This window comes from Siniperca chuatsi, linkage group LG4, assembly GCF_020085105.1.
Source record: "Siniperca chuatsi isolate FFG_IHB_CAS linkage group LG4, ASM2008510v1, whole genome shotgun sequence".
Classification (NCBI taxonomy): Eukaryota; Metazoa; Chordata; class Actinopteri; order Centrarchiformes; family Sinipercidae; genus Siniperca; species Siniperca chuatsi.
Window position 1 is genome coordinate 10,759,484 of NC_058045.1, and position 19,956 is coordinate 10,779,439.

The 19,956-nt window shown below is 39.6% G+C and overlaps 2 protein-coding genes across 3 annotated transcripts; both read right to left on the minus strand.

The window, feature by feature from the left end:
• Positions 1–1,271: 1,271 nt before the first annotated feature.
• On the minus strand, positions 1,272–11,218 carry pias1b (protein inhibitor of activated STAT, 1b). Its single transcript, XM_044194591.1, has 14 exons — positions 11,070–11,218; positions 8,596–9,025; positions 8,321–8,405; positions 8,039–8,086; positions 7,038–7,128; positions 6,810–6,944; positions 6,576–6,681; positions 5,966–6,039; positions 5,476–5,636; positions 4,743–4,876; positions 4,479–4,656; positions 4,241–4,380; positions 3,423–3,460; positions 1,272–3,327 (listed from the first exon to the last, which is right to left on the minus strand). The coding sequence occupies exons 1-14, from the start codon at positions 11,091–11,093 to the stop codon at positions 2,983–2,985; spliced, it is 1,989 nt and encodes a 662-aa protein (XP_044050526.1). The 5' UTR covers positions 11,094–11,218; the 3' UTR covers positions 1,272–2,982.
• A 740-nt stretch (positions 11,219–11,958) lies between these two features.
• On the minus strand, positions 11,959–19,623 carry skor1b (SKI family transcriptional corepressor 1b). Of its 2 annotated transcripts, none has more exons than XM_044194270.1 (8): positions 19,130–19,623; positions 16,917–18,658; positions 16,473–16,566; positions 16,270–16,374; positions 16,086–16,145; positions 15,650–15,724; positions 13,319–13,393; positions 11,959–12,707 (listed from the first exon to the last, which is right to left on the minus strand). In XM_044194270.1, the coding sequence occupies exons 2-8, from the start codon at positions 18,639–18,641 to the stop codon at positions 12,613–12,615; spliced, it is 2,229 nt and encodes a 742-aa protein (XP_044050205.1). In that variant the 5' UTR covers positions 18,642–18,658; positions 19,130–19,623; the 3' UTR covers positions 11,959–12,612. The 2 variants fall into 2 exon arrangements, with proteins under 2 accessions (XP_044050205.1, XP_044050204.1); XM_044194269.1 differs by having other exon boundaries at positions 11,959–12,710; positions 19,130–19,621.
• Positions 19,624–19,956: the final 333 nt, after the last annotated feature.

Here is a 19,956-nt window from a genome sequence, read left to right on the forward strand (position 1 = left end):
ATTAGTTACACCTGTGCTTTTCCTGCTGCGGCAACTCAAAATGTGTGCTGCAATTAAGATCCAAGGCAGTATGTTATGAAGCCAGGAGTGTGCCACGAGAATAATTATAAACTTTTACAGCTTTCCATTATGATAAATTAATACATCGATACATTAAAAAATGGTACTATAAACTGAAATATCAAAAAGTCACATTTAAAAGGCTTAATAAATAAATATTTTGAGATTCCTGTTCAAAGTTAAATTATGCATATTTTAAAGACAAGGACATATGATTATTAACTGGCAAATTAATACTCCTTTTATCATCATCAGAATTACAATTTTTTAACTGATAGACCTTTTTCACAGCAGAGATGTTGACTTGTCATAGGAAAGCTAGTCAAGTATCAAGTATCCCAAGCATGAGCAATACTTGGACCCTGAAACTTATATAGCTAAATGGAATTTAACCATTATTAATTTTATTATTTTACACCTGTGCTTTTTCTACTGTGAAATGTCAAAATGTCTTTCATGAAAAAGGCCCAATATAATTAGTGGTGAGTAGGTGTCTGAACAAGGAGAAGTCCCTCCTGATTTTGCCCTGATGGTGTTTACTGTAGTAAACTAAGCAGGGTTTAGCTGAAATACAGCTTTTTTCTGAAATCATTCATAGGGGACACTCACATCAAGGGCCATGTCTATGCTTCAATTAAGGACACACCAACCAATCAATCTCAAGACTGAATGCACCAATCCAACTTTTAGCATGCTAAACTAAGATAGAAATCTTGGTAAATATTACCTGTTAAACATCAGCATGTTAGCATGTTGACGTTACCATGAAGCTCAAAGTACTGCTGTGCCAAAGTACAGCCTCACAGAGCTGCTTGCATGGCTGGTGACTCATAGTCATGTTACCAATATATGTACCGAGCGGGACATTTTACAGCTGAAAAACAAACCTGTGAGTGCCCTCTGGACAAACTATGTAATAGGACACCATTTCTAAACTACCTCAAACATATATTGGCACATCGCTACAGCAAATTCTTGTTACTTGATGGCCTACACATACACCGATGATGATACATTTAGAAAAAAAGCTAATATTGGCCAATATATCTGCCTCTACTATAAGCATGTGCTGTATTAGTGTTTAAAATTTGTGATTAAGTTTAGGATTTTTGCAAAACAACAAACTGAATTATCAGTAATAATCTTACTACGTAATGTAACAGAAGACATGCACCTGAATCAGGACTGTCCTTAGAACAACTACAAAGATGCACTTTCTTATATCTGTTTAATTCTTACAAATATCAAACAGCACAGTAGACCTTGTAGCGGTTCAAAATGTTCAAAGCCTCTATTGAGTTATTGACATCATCTGATAGTAAAACAGACAGAGAAACAGAAAATGTTACAATGCATGTCAAGCAACAATGACATCTTTAAATAGCATTAATTATATAATTACAAAAGAAATATCACATACAATGACAGCAATGCATATCCACAAATCAAACAAATGCTGAAAATATATATGATAATAAATAATCCTAAATGTAAGCACAAGTCAAGAAAAATAAAGGGAGGGGAGGCATCCATAATAACTTCAATGATTTTAATTTCTGGGCCAAAATGCTTTTTGTGATACACTCAAAAGACTAAGCTATCGCAGTTAACTTATAGGCTGTTGCAAATACACTTAACAAAAAAGGCTATGCATCCTGTGGCCTCACTATGGGTCAGAATAGCACTCAAACATATGAGCTTTCAAAGTAACTCGCAGAGACATGCAAAGCTGAAAACTACTCCCGAAGTGTTTACTGCAACTGTGAACGCTTCACTGCTCCACAAAGCCTTCATGTAAAAAAAAAAAAAAAAGCAAGTGCTAAAAATCAAACACCAAGACATCATGAAATGTCATTAATCCACTTGCACTCATTTAACAGTTTTTAAGCCTTTCAATTAAAGAATTAAGTGGACCAGAAACTAGCCTCGTCTTGAAAGTGGAGCAGAAATGTGTTGATGTCGACTGGCCACTGTGTATATTTTTAAGTGTAATATGCAAAATAAAACAGATGTACTTTAAAAGAAAAATACACAATATTGAAATTAGATGTGTATAAATGTCCAATTGTGTCATGTGACAAAAGAAGGCTGCGTGCAGGACTAGTGCCATTCATTCACACACTGAAAAAGCCTGATCTTACAATACTGCCTTACTCCTAATTTATATGTATCTTAGTACAGTCTGAACTATACAATATTGTTCATATTTGATTTGAATGACAGGCGAAAAGAGCGAGGAGTTATGACAACAGAAGGATCTAGCATTTGCTTTTGCAATTCTAGTGGCAACAGTTCCTAGAGGCATAAGGAATGCTTCTTTAAAAAACAGCATACATCCAACATAACTTACATCATAAATAATTCCTTAAAAATAATATAACCACAGCATGAATGTCTTACAGAAAAATCTACAGTGATGGCAAAAATGGCCAGACCTTTCTGCTGTCAAAACATTTTTTGACAGAAATTATGCCATTTAGAAAATAAAGAAAGTGTTACACATTTTCCTGTTTTGCTGTGACTTGCCTTTTGTACATCTATAACAATGCCCATTTTCTTTATATTCTAAATATCATGTTCCGTAAGGTGTCACCTCATTGGGTTCTGTGCACATATCATACTGAAATAATGCCATTGACATGGAATATCGAAACAAAACTGTAAAAATCAGGTACAAAAGGTACAATATAATCAAAGAACCACATGAAGAGGTGTGAAAAAGTCTTCAGTATTCACAGAAAAATATCAACTGAAGAAACTCACCGGACAAGAAGCGTCCTAAGTTTATATACATATGATAAGTAAAATTGAAAATAGATTTTCCTCTCTGTACATAGCACTGTATTCTTTCATCTTCCTCTTCCTTATTTACAAAGAACTCCTGTTCTCCAAGTCTCCCTTGTCTTTCAGTTCTGTGTTGATCTAGTCAAGAGAGATAACGTCAGATATGGAGCTGTAAATAGCCGCCGCCGCCGCTGCAGCTTCCACTGAGGACCTCGACAATCCTGAGATGGTGTGGCTGTCCCTGTCTCTGTCTCGCTCTCTGTCTTTGTCGCGGTCCCGCAGACTGCTGGAAGACACCAAACTACTGGTGCTCCCACTGTTGCTGCCTCCGTTCGCTGCCAGTGTGCTGCTCCCGGGGGTGCCCGGCTGCTCCCGTAACATCTGTGAGGAGCCGTAGGGCAGGAAACGGTTGAGGAGAAGGTCATGGTCCTCGGAGGCTGACGCTGATGCAGCTGCTGCGGCGGCCATCACCATGTTGTAATGCTAATAGAACAGAAAAGAGCCATCATTAACACAACAATCAAACAAACATACTGCAGTGTGGTGCTGGCAAAGTTCAGGTGTTTGAGTAAATATACCTGACTGTCGCCTTGGAGGAAGGAGAAGAAATTTAGATCTGTAAGAAAAGGAAGAAGACAATATTTACAGTTACAAATTGATTTAACAAGCAACAAACATCTGTTAAAGATAGGTTCTTTTGGATTTTGTCAAGTCTGTCTTAATACAAAACTTGCATGCATTATGTACATAGAGAGAATGGTGGGTTGCTGTAATGATTCCTCAATCAATTTGTCCATACTGGCTGTGAAGTGATCCCCCCCCCCAAACACAGTCAGCAGTTGGAGCTGCAGCAGTGACTGTGACATACAGCTCATGGAGGCAATTAAGGTAGGCTTCTTTAAAACCAAAAATAGCTCTCCTTATCGGAGTCATAACTCTAAACACACAGACACGATACGCATATTTTTAGGTTCAGTGTGACTTGGCACACTGGCAGGCCCGTTTCCATGCTAAAATGAGGCTTCAGCAGACTGAGTTAGAGCTCAAGTAGGCATCTTCATCCAGGTAGTCATGTGATAGGTTTACTGCTGGTGTCTGCATGCAACTATCAGACATAATCCTGAAAGTAAACACTGAGGAAAAATTAATTTTGTGCAACACAGACTGTAACTTTTAATTTGATTCAGCTAACTCAGACCGCTGAAGCATCATATTAGCTTCGGCTGAACTTTTGTGCAGCTACACTAGAGACATATTGCTTCATAGCCAGTACGGACAGAACGAATGATTACTGTGATCAATAACTTTTTCAACATACATATGGGCATGTGATTATTGTATTAGACAGACTTAACAAAAATCTAAACCTATCCTTTAATGCAAGTGACAGGTCTACCTGGCAGGTCACTAGTTGTGTGATAATAGTGGCGATAGTCCTGGATAAGAGGTGGAGGGGGAGGAATGTAGCTTGTCTCCACAGGGGGCATGCTGGGAGCTCTGGCCACAGGTGAGGCCTGGCTGTGTAGGTTCAGTACTCTGAGAGGAAACAATGCAATATCAGGTTAGTGACAAAGATCCCAAAAGTAAATGTGTTTATGGTGATCTCACTTCCCGTTTGTGGTTTGGAGACTCACCCCTTGTTTGGAGGAGGAGAGACAGGTGACAGCGAGGGACAGACCCTTTTAGGAGGCGGCTCATCATCTAGCTCATCCTCTGAGGAGCTATCCAGTGTCAGGTCAATCACATCAACTTTCCTGCTATTGTCATTAGATGATCCCCGTTTCTGGTCATGTGTTTCTGTCCGAGACGAATCTACAAACAAACAGCTAACTCATACCGTGCTCACAGACCACAATGAAGAGCACACTTAAATAATCTGAAATGTGCGAGCTACATACCGCTGTCTACACCATTGTACGAAGCGGACACCTCCTGCACCTCTTTCTTTGACCTCATGGGGGCCCAATTTCCATCTTCTTTGAACTGGATTTCATCACAGTCTGAACAGCTATTCAAGATTTCCATGAACAACCTGTGAAAACAGCATGACATTTCAATACAGTTTGCCAACTTTGCAACCACAATTATATAAGCTTTGGTACTTCATAGCCCATAAAATTATATTTTGGAAATACAGTATTATTGGCACTTTTTAAAGCTCCAATTCCTATTTGGGCATTCAGACCAAATAGCTCTTCTATAAAAAATAAAAATACAAGGTGCTACTTTGGTGGGGGCTTCAAGTACAAATAAGAATATGAAATATGATGCAGGATGGTCAATTTTGTTTGATTTGAAAGCACAGTGCTTTATAATAAATAAATCAAATGTTTTCACAGCAGTAATTATTTTATCCTCCTTTTCAAAAACGCTCAGGTAAATTGCATAATTATCCTGTTACAAAGTAATCTACCAGGAATGTGTGACCTTGTGTTGAGGCAGGTTCGACTTTTTTGCTGAACAACTATGCATAATATTGCCGGAGCCCCTCTCGTCAGCACACATTTCAGTTTTAAGGCAAACACTGCAAATATCTGCCGTTTGTTTCATACCTTACATGCTGAAAACAAAAACATCATAGTGGACTTGTAATATACTGCCTAGCACCAGATGAAGCAGTGCTGTGCTCACCCATCAATAATGAGGTGCTCATATGGCGCCTTCTTGTCACAGACTGGACACACCCAGGTCGGCTTCTTCTCATTCATTTGGATATAAAGTGTAGCATCGAAGCACTGAAGGTGAGAGCATGTCATCGCTCTACAAGGGATTGTCAGCCTCATCTTCCCCAGCTTTAACACAAAACAAAAAACACACCAAATAAATGTCACCTCTCAGTACTGCATTAAATATTGCACCAGTTAGTTTTATAATGACAGAATATATTAAGTATACAGTATATAAAGAAGTACTTTTTGACTCTCTGCATGATAAAAAACAGTTCTTGGCAACTTAAAAAAATCATTATGTAATTACAATTGTCAATTAATTTCTTGTTGATCTACCAATAGGCTAATTGACTAACTGGTTCTACAGATACTCTGTAGGCTACTAATTCTCATAACAAACTACAATAACACAGGTTTTTTTTTTTAATTAAGCAGTATAGTGGAGTATTTACAGGACACAGGAGAGAGACTCGTAGACTGGTGGTAGCGATCTCACTCTCGGGATCAGCTGTTAATTTCTCTTTGACTGAGAAAGAAAAAGCAAAACACAAAGATGAAATACAAGAATTACGACTGTTAAATCCAAGTGTGCAATATGTTGAAACTCCCTTAGAATTAATCCTTGATTAATACACATAGTATAGAGCGTAGAAAGAAAGAACACACTGGGATTACTGTACAGTTCCACATACTACTGTAAAACCAATGCAAAAATATGATAGAGGAAAATGGAAGTTCTATGTATATGCAAAAAACTGCAGTGGAACAACAAATGGTCCTTTTCAAAAGGAGCAAAGGAACATTTGCAGGAATCTATAAAGAACTGAGGAATTTTGCAGATCTTAGTTCCTCTTTTAGGTCCTAAATTTAGTTCCCAGGACTTCCAAGTCCAAGTCACAAGTTGCAATGACTACGTGGTCAAACAGGCTACAAAAAATTCACAGGAGTCACTATATGAAAGAAGTTAATTCATGTGATAGTCTTTTCCATTTCCTACTCCCTTATAGATGTAGTGGCAACACATGTTCTATGCTTTTACTACAAAATCAAGTGGCAACTTACTCAGAGCTCTTGAGTGATCGGGGTTCCTAATTCCTTTAGCCCGTAGCCTTTGCAACAACACTGCAGACGACTGCTGTCTTACCAAATAAACAGCCATGGAAAAACTCTGACAAAACGAAGATAAAAAATAATGAGCAAAACAAGTCACACTGAGGTGACTCATGTTCTCTTTACAGCATCACTTTGAATGGGCTATGACACTTGATTCATAAAGCTTTGCCTGGATCTTCTTACCCTCCCAATTTCTGAAGTCCATGACACCACAATTGTGTTGGGGACTGTGGTGGACAGTCGGACAAGAGAGGTTATGTTGATGGGGCGACTGGGCCTTTTTGGTTCAACTCCATTTTTGGTTGGAGGAAGATATCCCTGCAGACAAAACATCAAACATCAGTGACTTTGATTCTCAGTAACTGGTGGTGTGATACACAGAAAATATGACAACAAACTGTCTGGACTCACCGGGAGATTACAGGGTTTGCCGTTCACCTTGACACACAGATTAGGGGGGAAATGATCCTCCTGGGGACAACTTGTCTCTGATAAACAAAATCTGAAAATGAAAAAAATAAATTACAGAAGCGGTAAGCTCAAACGTTGAGGGACAAATGTCAAAAGCAATTTGTTTCTGTTAAGTTGTCACTTTCGCAAAAAGGTTGGCTTGCTTGCTTATTTTACCATTTCAGTTGTGTCAAGTACAGCCATCTCCATCTATGATATAGGAGAGCACTTCTTAAAGGATGGCATTCATCCATACAGTGAATATTTAATTCGAAAAACGTAATTTTTTTAAAAATGTCATTAAGTATTTTTTCTCAAGCAAAACAATACCAACAAAGTGTGCCTGTTCGGTTTTCCATGAGGTAATGGATGCACTTATACTTGCTTGCCTGTAAGCTTTCAAAAAACTATACACTTGGAATTGAACTAACAAATCTTTAAGTATTTTGGTGAAAATGACACCATTGCTTTGAATAAAGGTTTTGCCAATACTGCACTTCGCCTGTACTGCCCAGTAAAATATGTCCACATTTTTTTTATTGTTTATAATTAAAAATTACTCCAGTTCATTTTGAATAATAGAGCGTGTGCATCCTTCATTTCACAATTCACCTGGTCACATGGTAATTAATCTTGATTCCTATCTTTGTCATTTATCATCACTTATAAGATAATAAATAACTTAGGTTAAAGTTAAAACTTTGGTGAAGGTTTTAACTTCTTAAGTCTGAATCTGAAAGCCAAACTAGACCACTAAGAAGGTTCTACAATGTGCAGATATGTTTTAAGACTAAAAAAAGACTGAAATAACAAGAACTAAACAAGTGACATGGCTATTTCTGGTTGCTTCAAAAATGAGAGAACATAAACACAGACCAACTATTCACTTAACACAAATATAGCCTACTTCTTGATTAAAAGAGAAAGTTTTTATGCTCTGAAGAAAAGTAGGTTAGACATACCTTAACTGGACTTGAACAGCAAAGTCACATTTGGTCCCAGATATGTCCCTAAAGAATTAATAGTCAGGTCAGACTGGTCAAAACAGTGTAACACACAATTTAATAACAACTCAGTTTACTCTAATTGCTTGCTGTGTCAGATAACATCTGCTTTCTATATCATGTAAACAGTGAATTGAAAAATGGTTTGGTAGTTACAATGCTTTCACAGTATTCTTTCTTCTTCCCTCTCATCTCTTTGACAGCTGAAGCCCGTGTGCATCATAGAGGTTTCTCACTTACATGGAGCTGCTGATCTGTTGAACTTGCTGTGGTGTTAATGCGAAGGCATAACATGCTTCCTGGAACCGTTGACTGTTGTCTGAAGCTACGAAAAAGAAACCAGGAACACAACGTGACAGTCAGAGGCACTAGTGCCAACTCATATAGAACTTTTACCGAGCATGGTTTTGACAAGTCATGGTTCAGATACTGATACTGTATGTGGTCACAATGCTCTATGTGTCTGTACACGAGGAAGAAGTTTATCACTACACACACAGCTGTGGTGGACTCACCCAGGCTGGTTGGCTTTATGAGCTCATCCAGCACATCGTAGAATGGCAATCTCTGGAGCTTGACATCAGGGTGTACAGGGTGCAGGGCGGAGGGGAGGTGAGGCAGGCTGAGCTCATGCTTAGGCCCGAGTAAAGAAACAGGCAGCAGAGGCGACGGGGAGCCGTGACTGTCAAATCCCAGCTGGGAAAGGCCAGCGGGCAGGCTGGAGGCAGAATGAACAGGCAGAGCCAGGTCCACCGGCGAAACCATTTTGGTTGGGAAGCGCCGTCTATAGAGCTCTTTGATCTTCATCTGCACTGCAGGACTGCAACCAGCCTTGAGTAGGTGGAGAGCTTTGGTCAAAAGTTCGTGTTTACGCCCGTGCTTATTCCGTCCCGCATACCCCAACAACACTTGGAGCTCCGAAACTCGAAGGCTCATTACCATTTGCTGGTGAAAAATGAAGAGTGGGAAAAATGATCTATTACACCCTGGAAAACACTTTTCTATTCTGATTTCTTTTCTCATTTTGTCTTCAGACTTTATTGTCTGATTATTTTCTTTAAATCATTAAAATCCTTCACTAGCTTGCAAATAATCCACACCCAAAACATTTTCATTACTGGGATATGCTTGGAGCAGGAAGATTAACATAATTTCTTTGGCCTTTGTCCAGCTAGTATCTCAATAAAAGACTAAGATTAAGAGCTTCATCATACAGTATATTTAACAAACACAGCCACTCTGAGATGACTGGCAGAGACAGCCCTTTGGCTAGAGGCAGAGACCGCACATTTCTTACTTTTTTTTTTCAAAGCTTTAATCCATAAAGAATAACTATATGCTGCAAGTAATATTACAGGGTGTGTAAACAATAACATGCGAGTATCTGTACAAAATAATGGAATCCAATACACCAGAGACTTTTTCTTGAGTGTCAGAGAAGCGTTAATTCAACTCTGAGAAAGTAATTTGTGATGTTGTATTATACTGCATTATACTAGAGGATGGTCCTGTTATTTTGTTGTAGAGATGGTCGAATCATAAACATCTTATAACATAATACAATCTAATGACAGAGTTTTTTTTTAATTCTCAAGAAAACAGGACCTGACAGTGTAATGCAGTCAAATAAAACCTTATAAATTACCACAGAATTGGATCGACACCTCTGTGACACAGAGGCAATGAAAAAAATAAAATTTTCAACTCCACAAAGGTAGTGTTTCTTGTAAGGCTATTGTATTATGTTACATTATATTATACATGTACTCAGGTTATTATGATGTATAGTAATTTCTTGTGAATAACTGTTTAAAGGCGGATGCGGCATCACACATAAATGAAACACTTAATGTTGGCATTAAAAAAGACAACCTGCAATCATGAAGCCATATGCAAATATCACTGGCAATCCACTTTGATTATTAATCAAGGTCATCAGCATGTGTTAATTGACGAGCCCAATTAGCACTCAATGTGGAACTGCAAAAGGTAAATTTATCAGTAACTGTAAACATCCTGATAACGTTTAAAATCTGGCCTGTTAAATAAAATGCGGTGGCGCATACCACCAGATGTAAGTGGTACATATATTATAATCAACAGATAAGCTAAACTTTGATGAGTATGTTAAATGCCTTTTATACTGTACAACACTCAAATGTGTTCACTGTATTCACTATTACGGCTCATATGATGAGCCAAAGGGGAAGTGACAACAGTGCAGAGATTCGTTAAGGAAGGGAGCAGATCAAAACGAAAACATTTAATAATTATATCATGAGTGTTTTCTGTCAATAAATGCGTAATTACCAACATTAGAAGTAGCAGGTGGAAGGAGACAGCGTAGATTTAGCATAAACTAGCTAACACAGCGCCTGTATGATGCTGGTGTAATCTGACTGAAACAAACCTTAATGTTACAGTATTTACTTTATCTCGTGTGTTTGAACAATAATCGCCAACACGAGTTAATTACACAACAGCTAACCAGACTGTGGACAGTGGCTATATTTCGCGGACTAAAGTTACCATCACATCTAATCAGAAATAACGCTAATGGAAGCTAAACTGCGCTTGTCTTCCAGGGAATAGACAGAGCCCGTTTTTAAACAGACATTGCGACCCGCCCGGTGAACTACTGATAATGTCAGGTGGCTAACACTACAGTGCCATTGTGTTCAAAACGTTGACATAAATGTGGTATTTATATCTGACTAAAATTGATATTTGGCCTTATCTGCAGGTGAACCGCACAGCAACGGCATCCTAACGGAACGTCGGCAACAATAACAAAGCTAATGGTAGCGTGCTAGCCGGCCAGCTAACTGTTTGTCTGGCTTCCATTGCTCTGCTGTTTTTTGTATTATATGCTTTGATAACAACACTCCTGGGGTCTCTACTGTCAAGTAACAATGGTCCTAGGATTTGAAATTCAAATCTCAGTGTGTGAAACGTCTATTTGTCAAGCTAATGTAGTGGCTCGCTTTACCTTCAGTTCCGCACTCTCCGCCATCTTGTTACATTAGGTGCGCAGGCGCAACAGCCATCCTCAAGGGACAGAGCCAATTCAAAATAGTCTGTCGCTTCTTCGCATCAGACAGCATGGGGCGCTGCAGCAACACAGAAAACTGCATATGGGACCTCAAGGACAAACTTACTACGCGTAGCCTACCACTGAAGTCCCATTTCATTTGTTTGAGGGATTTCGTTTTGCTCATACAAAAATTAATCGGACTGGTTAGGTAGGCTCGAGGTGATAGTAAGATAGTGTTTCTTCCTTTTTATTTATATTTTATCTAGGGCTGCAACGATCAATCGATTATTTGATGAGTCTATTGACAGAAAATGAATTGCCAACTATTTTGAAAATCAATTAATCGTTTAAGTCATTTACCAAGCACAAATAGCAAACATTTGCTGGTTCCTTAAATGTGAGGATTTGTTGCTTTTCTCTGTTTTATATCACTGAATATTAAATATAGACTAGGCTATTTGTGTTTTGGACTGTTGGTCCGACAAAAACAATTTGAAGATGTCACCTTAGGCTCTGGGACTTGTGTTGGACAATTTCTCCATTTACTCATATTTGTGGCATTCTACAGTCTAAACAAACTATCGATTAATCAAACATATATTCGACATTTAAAATTATCATTAGTTGCATTTTTCCTATGGTGTAGCATAGGAAACTTAAATGACGTTTTTTTCTAATGGACATCTTCTTTTTGGCGCTAATCCAACACACACAGGTGAAAGTTACACTCACATAAATTCAAAAGGCAGAGCTAATTCTTTGCTTCTCCTCTAAGATAACGAGATAAAAGTAAGAGTCATATGAATACAATTATAACAACGGAATTATGCATGAAGAATCCACATTTCATTTAATAAAATGATTTATTAATTAGCGATGAAAACAAATATTACATAAACAAATAGGCTACTCTTAATAGAATATGTCGCTACTGACAGGGTCGCGGGTGTACTAATTTAGCCTACTAACTGCTGTTTTTTAAGTCTTCATGGTTTGACCGCTACAAATAATTATATTTTGGGTCTATTTCAATGCACAAGCTTTTTATGGTAATTCCCATCACTCGTTTAAAGTGCATAACATCCAAAGGAAGCTGTTGGCCTGCAAAGAAGAACACAGCAAAAGTAGTAGGCTAATTCACAATACTGGGAGGATAAAGAGCAATGAACTGGCAAGTCAAAGCTGCTATTATTGACAACAGAAAAACCGAAATAACAACCTATAACTAGGTTACAAGATACATACATTGTCATTGCACTTTGCCACAAATAATAAATATCATCAGTGGTATCATTTCAGTAAAACAAATTTTACCGTATCCATGGTTACAATGCTGAGGGTGGAGATACACGTTTTAAAATATTACAAGTAATTACAAGTTAAGTCTTCTTTCAGCTTGATTCTGACTTGAGTGTCCCTGGAAGTTTCCCATGGTTTGACAGAAGCTGTAGATGCGTCCTTTGTTTCTCTGTCATATATAAATGTGTAGTAATCGGATTCAGGGTGGTAGCAGAGGAGATTTGAAGGAGCAGGATCCGGTGCAGTGACGAGGAGTCAATATCTTACACGAGAAATGGTGTAAAGCGTCGTGAGCTTCTATGAAGAAGGAGATAAAACAATCAATAGTGTACGTGCATGTAGTATCGGTCTTATTGGAAATGATACAATACAGATATTGTATACAGTACAACATACAAAAGACTTATTTGTATCAGTCATGTTTGAATTAAACACAGTTACACAATAATGGTATGAACTGATTCAAGGCCATGCTCAATATATATACTTTTTAACTTCAGCTGAATACGAGTTGCATAAAGTGTCCGGACATCCAAGACACAACAAAGCATGTAAGGTGCACACTGAGCACTGATAATGAATTTAAATCGTGGAAAGAAATTTCTACCAGGTTATATAGGCTTATGTCTGTATTTAATTAATATGCGAAAATGAATGCATTGATCAAAAAAAAAAAGGTGAGAAAAATCTGGTCAAATTTGAAGAGGTGCAAGTGATTCACGTGAATTTGAATGACAGCAGACAGACAACCCAGACAAATCCTTGATTTTCTGTATACACAGATCATTTTGAGCCTCATCAATCACGTCGGCAAATATGCCACAGTACATCTGCAAATCCACGGAAGAAAATGAAGGCATGTCGCAGCGCTGCTGTATCCGCTCCCTCTGCTTTATTTGTCTCACCTCTGACGATGTGAAGCTGCTGAACCATCTCCTCCCTGTAGGAAAGTTCCCTTTTCATTTGATCCTGAAAATTATCTGAGGGACAAATGGCAGGCATAGAGTCAAAATACCACATTCAGTGTCAATCAAAAACCTAATTTCACTATCAAAAAAAGCCAGTTTCACACACCCCTAAAATACTTTGTAATTCACATACGTTTGTTGTTCTGACATTTGTCATAAATATTCACGTGAACAAATAAAACACAAAGGATAATGCGAGTTTAGATGGATGAAGTCTTCCCTATAAATGCTTGCTTTTAGGAGATTGATAACACTTAAATGCATTAAAGTGGTCCGGGTCGAAGATTGAACCGTCCTATAGGGAGCGCTGTTCTCAAGCTAAAGCGACAAACCAGGTACCGACTTCATGTACAAACTCCAAGGCTCCTAATTGTAGCAAACACTGTCATGCTATGGTGTGGAAATACTCAAATGTATGTTTTATAGTGGAGAATAGGAATTATCTTTTTTTTTTAAATAATTCAGTGTAAATTATCTATACTACTCATAAAATTTCTCATTGCTGAAAAATCGGACGAATGGAACAATGAGAGTTTACATCATGAAAAAATAGTTCACTTTTTATTGAAACTAAACTACCTAAGAAAAATCTAAATATGTCCTTTGTCAGGACCTTTTGAGACATTTTTGTTAATGTTGTAATCAACATTCTTTCATCAATGTCTTGTTTGCAGATTAATCTTAGATTTGATCCTTTAACCACCCACCTTATTGGCAATTAAGAGTGTATCAAGTAGAACAAAAATGTGGAATAAATGTAGAACAGAGGCATTTGCACCAAGTGTCTGATGCTACAGTGAAATCAGTTGTGCTGTGTGGATTATATTTTGTGTTCATCAGACTCCCAATAGCTGACTCCAAATATTACCAATGAAAACATAAAGAAAAAAGTAAGAAGCAGCACAACTGATGTCAGATTTGTTAGAAAGTGATGGGACAATAATATCCAGAGCCCCAAAATACAAGTTAAAGACTATGAAGTGTTGAATAATTTTCAATAATTTTAAATGTGCATTTATAGAGGACCCAACTATGTGCACACTTTTCATTGATTGTATAGTTCTGAATGAATTTCTAAGATGCCCTTCTTACTTTGACAAATGTGACGTTGCACAAAGGTTAGACGAAATACATATAGTTTTAAATAATACACAGCAGGTCAATTTGAGATATTTTTGCTGATAAAATGATCAGTATCCAGAGTCTATATATCCACCCACAGTACTGTAGGTGTATGATGTTTACACCCAAAACTGATGAAGACTGATCTGGATTATATGCACTGGTCTAGTAATGTAACCGATTTGATAAAGACTTTTTAATTACCTTTGCACTACATGACAGAGTCCCTTGTTTCTGAGATTTTACACAATAAAATGAAATTTTCTTTGGGATCTTTGGGATGTACTGCTGATTAGTTTTCACTGAGTACTGCTCTTATAGAACAGTGCAGTGCATCCATTCTCCATTTTACTCCATTAGATTCTCAAATAGCTTTTGAGCAAAAAAGAAGAGTTGAATAGGTAAGAGGTTTTTAAACGTTTTGGAGAGAAGGTGGAGGCTGTTTAGGAGTTATTGTCAGTTAAAAAATCTTCTGGACATGGATACAGCTTCATATTAACAATTATGGTCTTTACAGCACCAGTCTGGAGGGGTTTTTTGGGGAAATGTTTCATTTTTCATTTCACAGCTTAATATCTATTCTGATATATTTAAATTTAGTAAAACTGACATTCACCTCAGATATTACATAACAGTGATAAACACTGATATTTTTTCCTTATTTAACCTTTTTTTTTTAAACGTCTGTATGCCCATATATATTTAAAACAAGTTGTCACTGTATCAGTGTTTCTGTAAATTAAATTGAACCCCAAAATATCTGCAATTCCACTACAGAGAACTATTTTCTAAGGATGCATGGGTGTTTTTGGACAGAAGGGTAAAATCATAATCCTCTCAAATCTGTGTTAAAAGAGGTTTTAAAAACACCTCTTCCCAGGGGAGCGTGTCCCTGAACCACTTAGCATTTTTGTTAGAATGGTGCCCTTTAACAGATTTCTGCTCTGCAGAGAGAGCACATGCACTGTTGAGGTGGATTTGGTCATGGCCATGCCAGGGTCATGTTTTGGCCTGAATCACAAACATGACAGAAGAGGAACACTTAACATGCACCAGAAAGACTTTTGAGTCTCTGTCTATGAAATCATTGCTACAGTGCTAAAAGCCAAAATAGTGGGAGAAGCACTGCTGCAGAATTTAGCTTACCTTTCAAGTTTTGAAATTCTCGTTCCAGCTTTTTCCTCAGCTCAACTTGCTCTAACAGCTGCTTCTGTAGTTCCTCTAAAAAGCAGACAGAAATAGAGGATGTTTGAGGAGGAAAGGTACAGGCTTTTGCATCAGCTTCCTTCTAGGACAGTTTTCTATTTTTAATGACAATGATGAGGATCATCATCATCATCATCATTTACACTGACAATTTAGAGCAGGTCTTCCTGGGCCTGCTGTCCCTTATGTTTTTTGGGACAAATCCCAAAGAACAGAAAAAATAAAGAAAATTGAAAGCATTGTCTCATTTAGTTTAAATTCAGTAAGTAAGTAAATGTTATTATATAGTCTGATTGTATTAGATAATAACAATAATGTTTTTTGAGAGCCTTGTTATCTGTCAATCACTTGATTCAACAGTAAGACACCGTCTTACCTTTTGCCAGACTTTCTATGGCTCTTTGTGCTGGCAGAGCTCTGGTTGGGGCGTCCTCGCCTGAAAATAAATGATATTCCTCTATCAGCAAAAAAAAAGAAAGAAAAAAAAGTAGACCCTTATGTCTTAAATCAGAGCTTACAACACACAAAAAAATCCTTTTCGCTGACCTAGTGTAACTTACCCTCGTCCGGCTCTCGCTGGTTCTCCTCGCTGCATTGTTCATTAAAAGATTTCGTTTCGATCTCCTCCACTGTGGAAGACGGCTCTTCTTTACTTGCACTCTCATCTTAAGAGAAAATAAATCGATATAATTTTCACCCCCGTTTCTATTTTTTTTTTCTTTTACAACTAAATGTTTTAACAAAAACAGAAAAAATGTCGAACCATTTGTTGTAAGTACTCCACTCTGGTAATTCGCTGGTCTGAACTGATACGGACTGCTCCTTTGTTGCAGCTCAGCTCTCTCCGGTGTGTACACCTGAAGAAGAAAGAATCACCACTTCTTTGAACTCTTCAAATTACAAGAGGGTTTTGTAAAATAATTTGAATGAATTGAAATAAAATCTTGAATTAATAATTAAAAAATATACTCTAAGTTGAAGTGTATATATTTTTATTTAAAGAATTTTTTTTGTTCCCCCTAAATGTTGTGGACATGCTGTTTGTTTCTGCTGTTACACTGTTTTACAAATTTCCCCACAAGAACACAGAGATTTATCTGTTTAAAGATACACACACGTCATGAAAAGAAGCCCACTTGCAGAAAACTTTAGTGAAATATTACAACTTGAATTATTCGCCAGTGTTTCTCAGTTATAAGTCACTCACTTCAGTAAAAGACGCAGCTATGTGGGTCTCTGATAACTGCTTGTTCTGCAGTTCTCTTTCAGAGGACTGGGCCACGTGTAGGCTCATTTTCTGGGAGTCACCCAGACTGCTCTCCTGCATGCCCTTGGAGTCTGAATCGTTTGGTGAAACACTGTGAGCCAAGCCGGGAGGAGTCCGAGGACACACCGAGGACAGAGGCCGGGAGTCCTCCTCCTCCTCTGGTGTTTTATTTGTCTCCACATCCACGTCCGGCTCGCCCTCACTGTCCACGCAGGGGGACATGGACCGGTAGCTTGAGCTCTCACTTAAAAAATCGGGCGATAGATAGCCGGTGCGACACCCGTTGTAAGCGCCCCTGTTGCCGTACAGCTTGGCGATACAGTCAGCGTCTTTAATAACGGGCCTGAACGCGGAGACGTAGCTGATTTTCCGGGGCACAAGGGTCATCCCCTCCAGCGGCCTCGCCTCGTCCCCGGACTTGTCGTCTTCATTACGCGTGGACTGAGTGCTGGAGCACCGGTCGTTTTCGACCATGCTGTCTTTTGACGTGTTGGTGCTCCGGTCGCTGTGCTCAGATGTGTCCATGTCAGTCTGTCTAGGAGGACACAGCAGCTCTGGTGGGGGTTTGTGCTGAGTCTGGGGGTACGGAGGCATGGGCAGCGCGCCGGCCGCGGGCCAGAACATGGGGAAGGAGTGATAGGCGCTGTCCTTGGTACCAGGCCACAGGACACTCGGGAGGCCCGCTTTGCTTTGCTCTCCCATCATACTGTCGTCTTTCTTCTGGCACAGGCCGAAAGCTGGGAACCCGTACGGATGAGGGAAGAGCGGCGGTGGGATCTTTTGCAGCATCCCAAATCCTTTACTGGGCACAGGGATGACTGGGTAGCTGCGCGTGCTCGTCATGCCGCCCCGGTTGTCCTCGCAGCTGAGGATTTTTGCAGGTATCTCGGGTGACTCTCTGGGATGGTTGGGTCCTTGTGGTTTTAACGGAGAGCTGGACCCTGACCCACATCCTGGCAGCGTCCTCTTGCGACTGCCTCCATTGAACATGGCCTTCACATCTTCCCATGCGTGTAATATATCTGTCTGGCCGTTTTTATCGGTTAATTTGAGATGCCGCCTCCAAGAATTAAAATTAGCTGCATCGGGCTGCGTGTACTTGGACTCTGGCGTCCGATGCGAATGAAATATGAATTTATTTGGAGAAAAATACATGTTGCAATAGGAGCACTTGATGCACTTGGCCCTGGAGCTGTTGTATCTGGCTGGGATGAAGTTGCCTCGACTCCCCCAGGCGCATTCGTGGGACACATCAAAGGAAAAATTTTCTGGAAGTTTAGGAGGCGAATGAGCTCCTAGGAATGACTTACAAAGTCTCTCGGCCTCGCGCTTAGTGATCATCCCGCAGCGCCTGGAGGAGATTGGCATCGCCCCGGCCCTCCGCAGGATCTCCAGCTGGACAGGAGTGCACTGGACGCAGGTGATCCCTAGCGCCACACGCCGGTTGTGTATCTCGTTATAGCTGTAATGCTTCAACAGGGTGTTAGATATCTGTGCAAGGCAAAGTCTCTCCTGGCCATCTATCACCAAAGACACGATCGGTATTCCGTACAGCACCGTCTCTCCGACCTGGTTGGGCTTCAGGTTCTTGGTGCTCGGGTAGGAAAGTTCTTGTTTGGAGCTTGGCGAGGAGCTGGAGTCTCGTCCCGCAGGTATGGAGTCCATCCTTGGAGGCCTGGAAGCTGCAGAGACGACGTTTGTCATTAATATGCGAGTTTCAAGTAGAGCTTTATAATAGCCATTTAGTTTATTTTTTTTCACAGTAGGTAGTTCGATCTGCTAAACATAGAAACAGAGAGGACAGGCGATTACAGGCCTTCACGCTTTTTTATTTTTAGAGACCAACGCTTAGGAATAAAAACAGACCTTTATTAAGCAGTATGTTTGTGACTTGTTCATGTGCCAATGATATATTCCTTTCACTTAAAACTCCACTTAAATTAATTTGCCTTGCCTGCAACTTCAGCCTTTTTTTTACTGTTAACACACGAATGTCTGCAGGTTTCAATTCTGAATAATTTCATGTTGTGATTTCAACAGACTCAGCGTTAAAAAAAAGCCCCGTTGTAATGGATGCACTGGAGGTCATGAACACAAACCCGCTGTACAACACAGACTGCATCACACTGTCGAAATCCGTTTCCAAAACTCACCTTTAATGTTCGCGCAGCTTCCCTCCGTCGTGAATGAGAAAGCTGTGATCAAGCGAAAGTCGGAGCGGTACGAAGTCTAGTCTGTGTTGGACGATGTGAAGATGTTTGCTTTAGGAGCGGGACGCAGTTGTCCGTGCAGCACCGCCTCCCTCCTGCTCACCGTCCTCCCCTCTCTCTCTCTCTCTCTCTCTGCTCCGCTGTCGGTGTGTGCGGATGGGTTGTGTTGTGCCAGCAGCAGCAGCAGCAATGTCCACATGGCAGGCAGACTGTAGTACAGCCCCCTCTACGACACCGACACTAATCAAGTGACGGCAAAACTTATGGCAAAGGCACTCCCACTCCGCACAGGCAGTCCGCTTTAACTATGGATTCATGACCAATGAAGACGGTTTGAGTGTTTGGTCTTATAGCAGCCCGCAGGTCTACATATGGATAAAGTGTCTACAAAAGGGGCGGAATTATTAAATAAAAACTAAACTAAAGATGTTGTTTAATGTATGTTTAAATACATTCTAAATTTAAAAAAAGTTAACATCCACATTAATCGTGCTCTGTAGCCTATTCATGCATTTAATGCATTCTTTTGTATTTTCCCGTTGAAAAAAAACTAAACAAACAATGTTACTGACATTATGCACGGAGGAGGCTTCAGTGGGATTTGGCATTCCGCTAAAAACAGCAGGGGCCCACCGGCGCATTGTTGTGCGCTTGCAGTCAGGGTCCGCGGATGAATACGGCGTGAAGGCCTTCAACACGTGCTCGGTTCCCACGGATTCATCGTTTGCAAGCTACACCTCGCCTACACGCGTTTTGACAATAACCAGCTG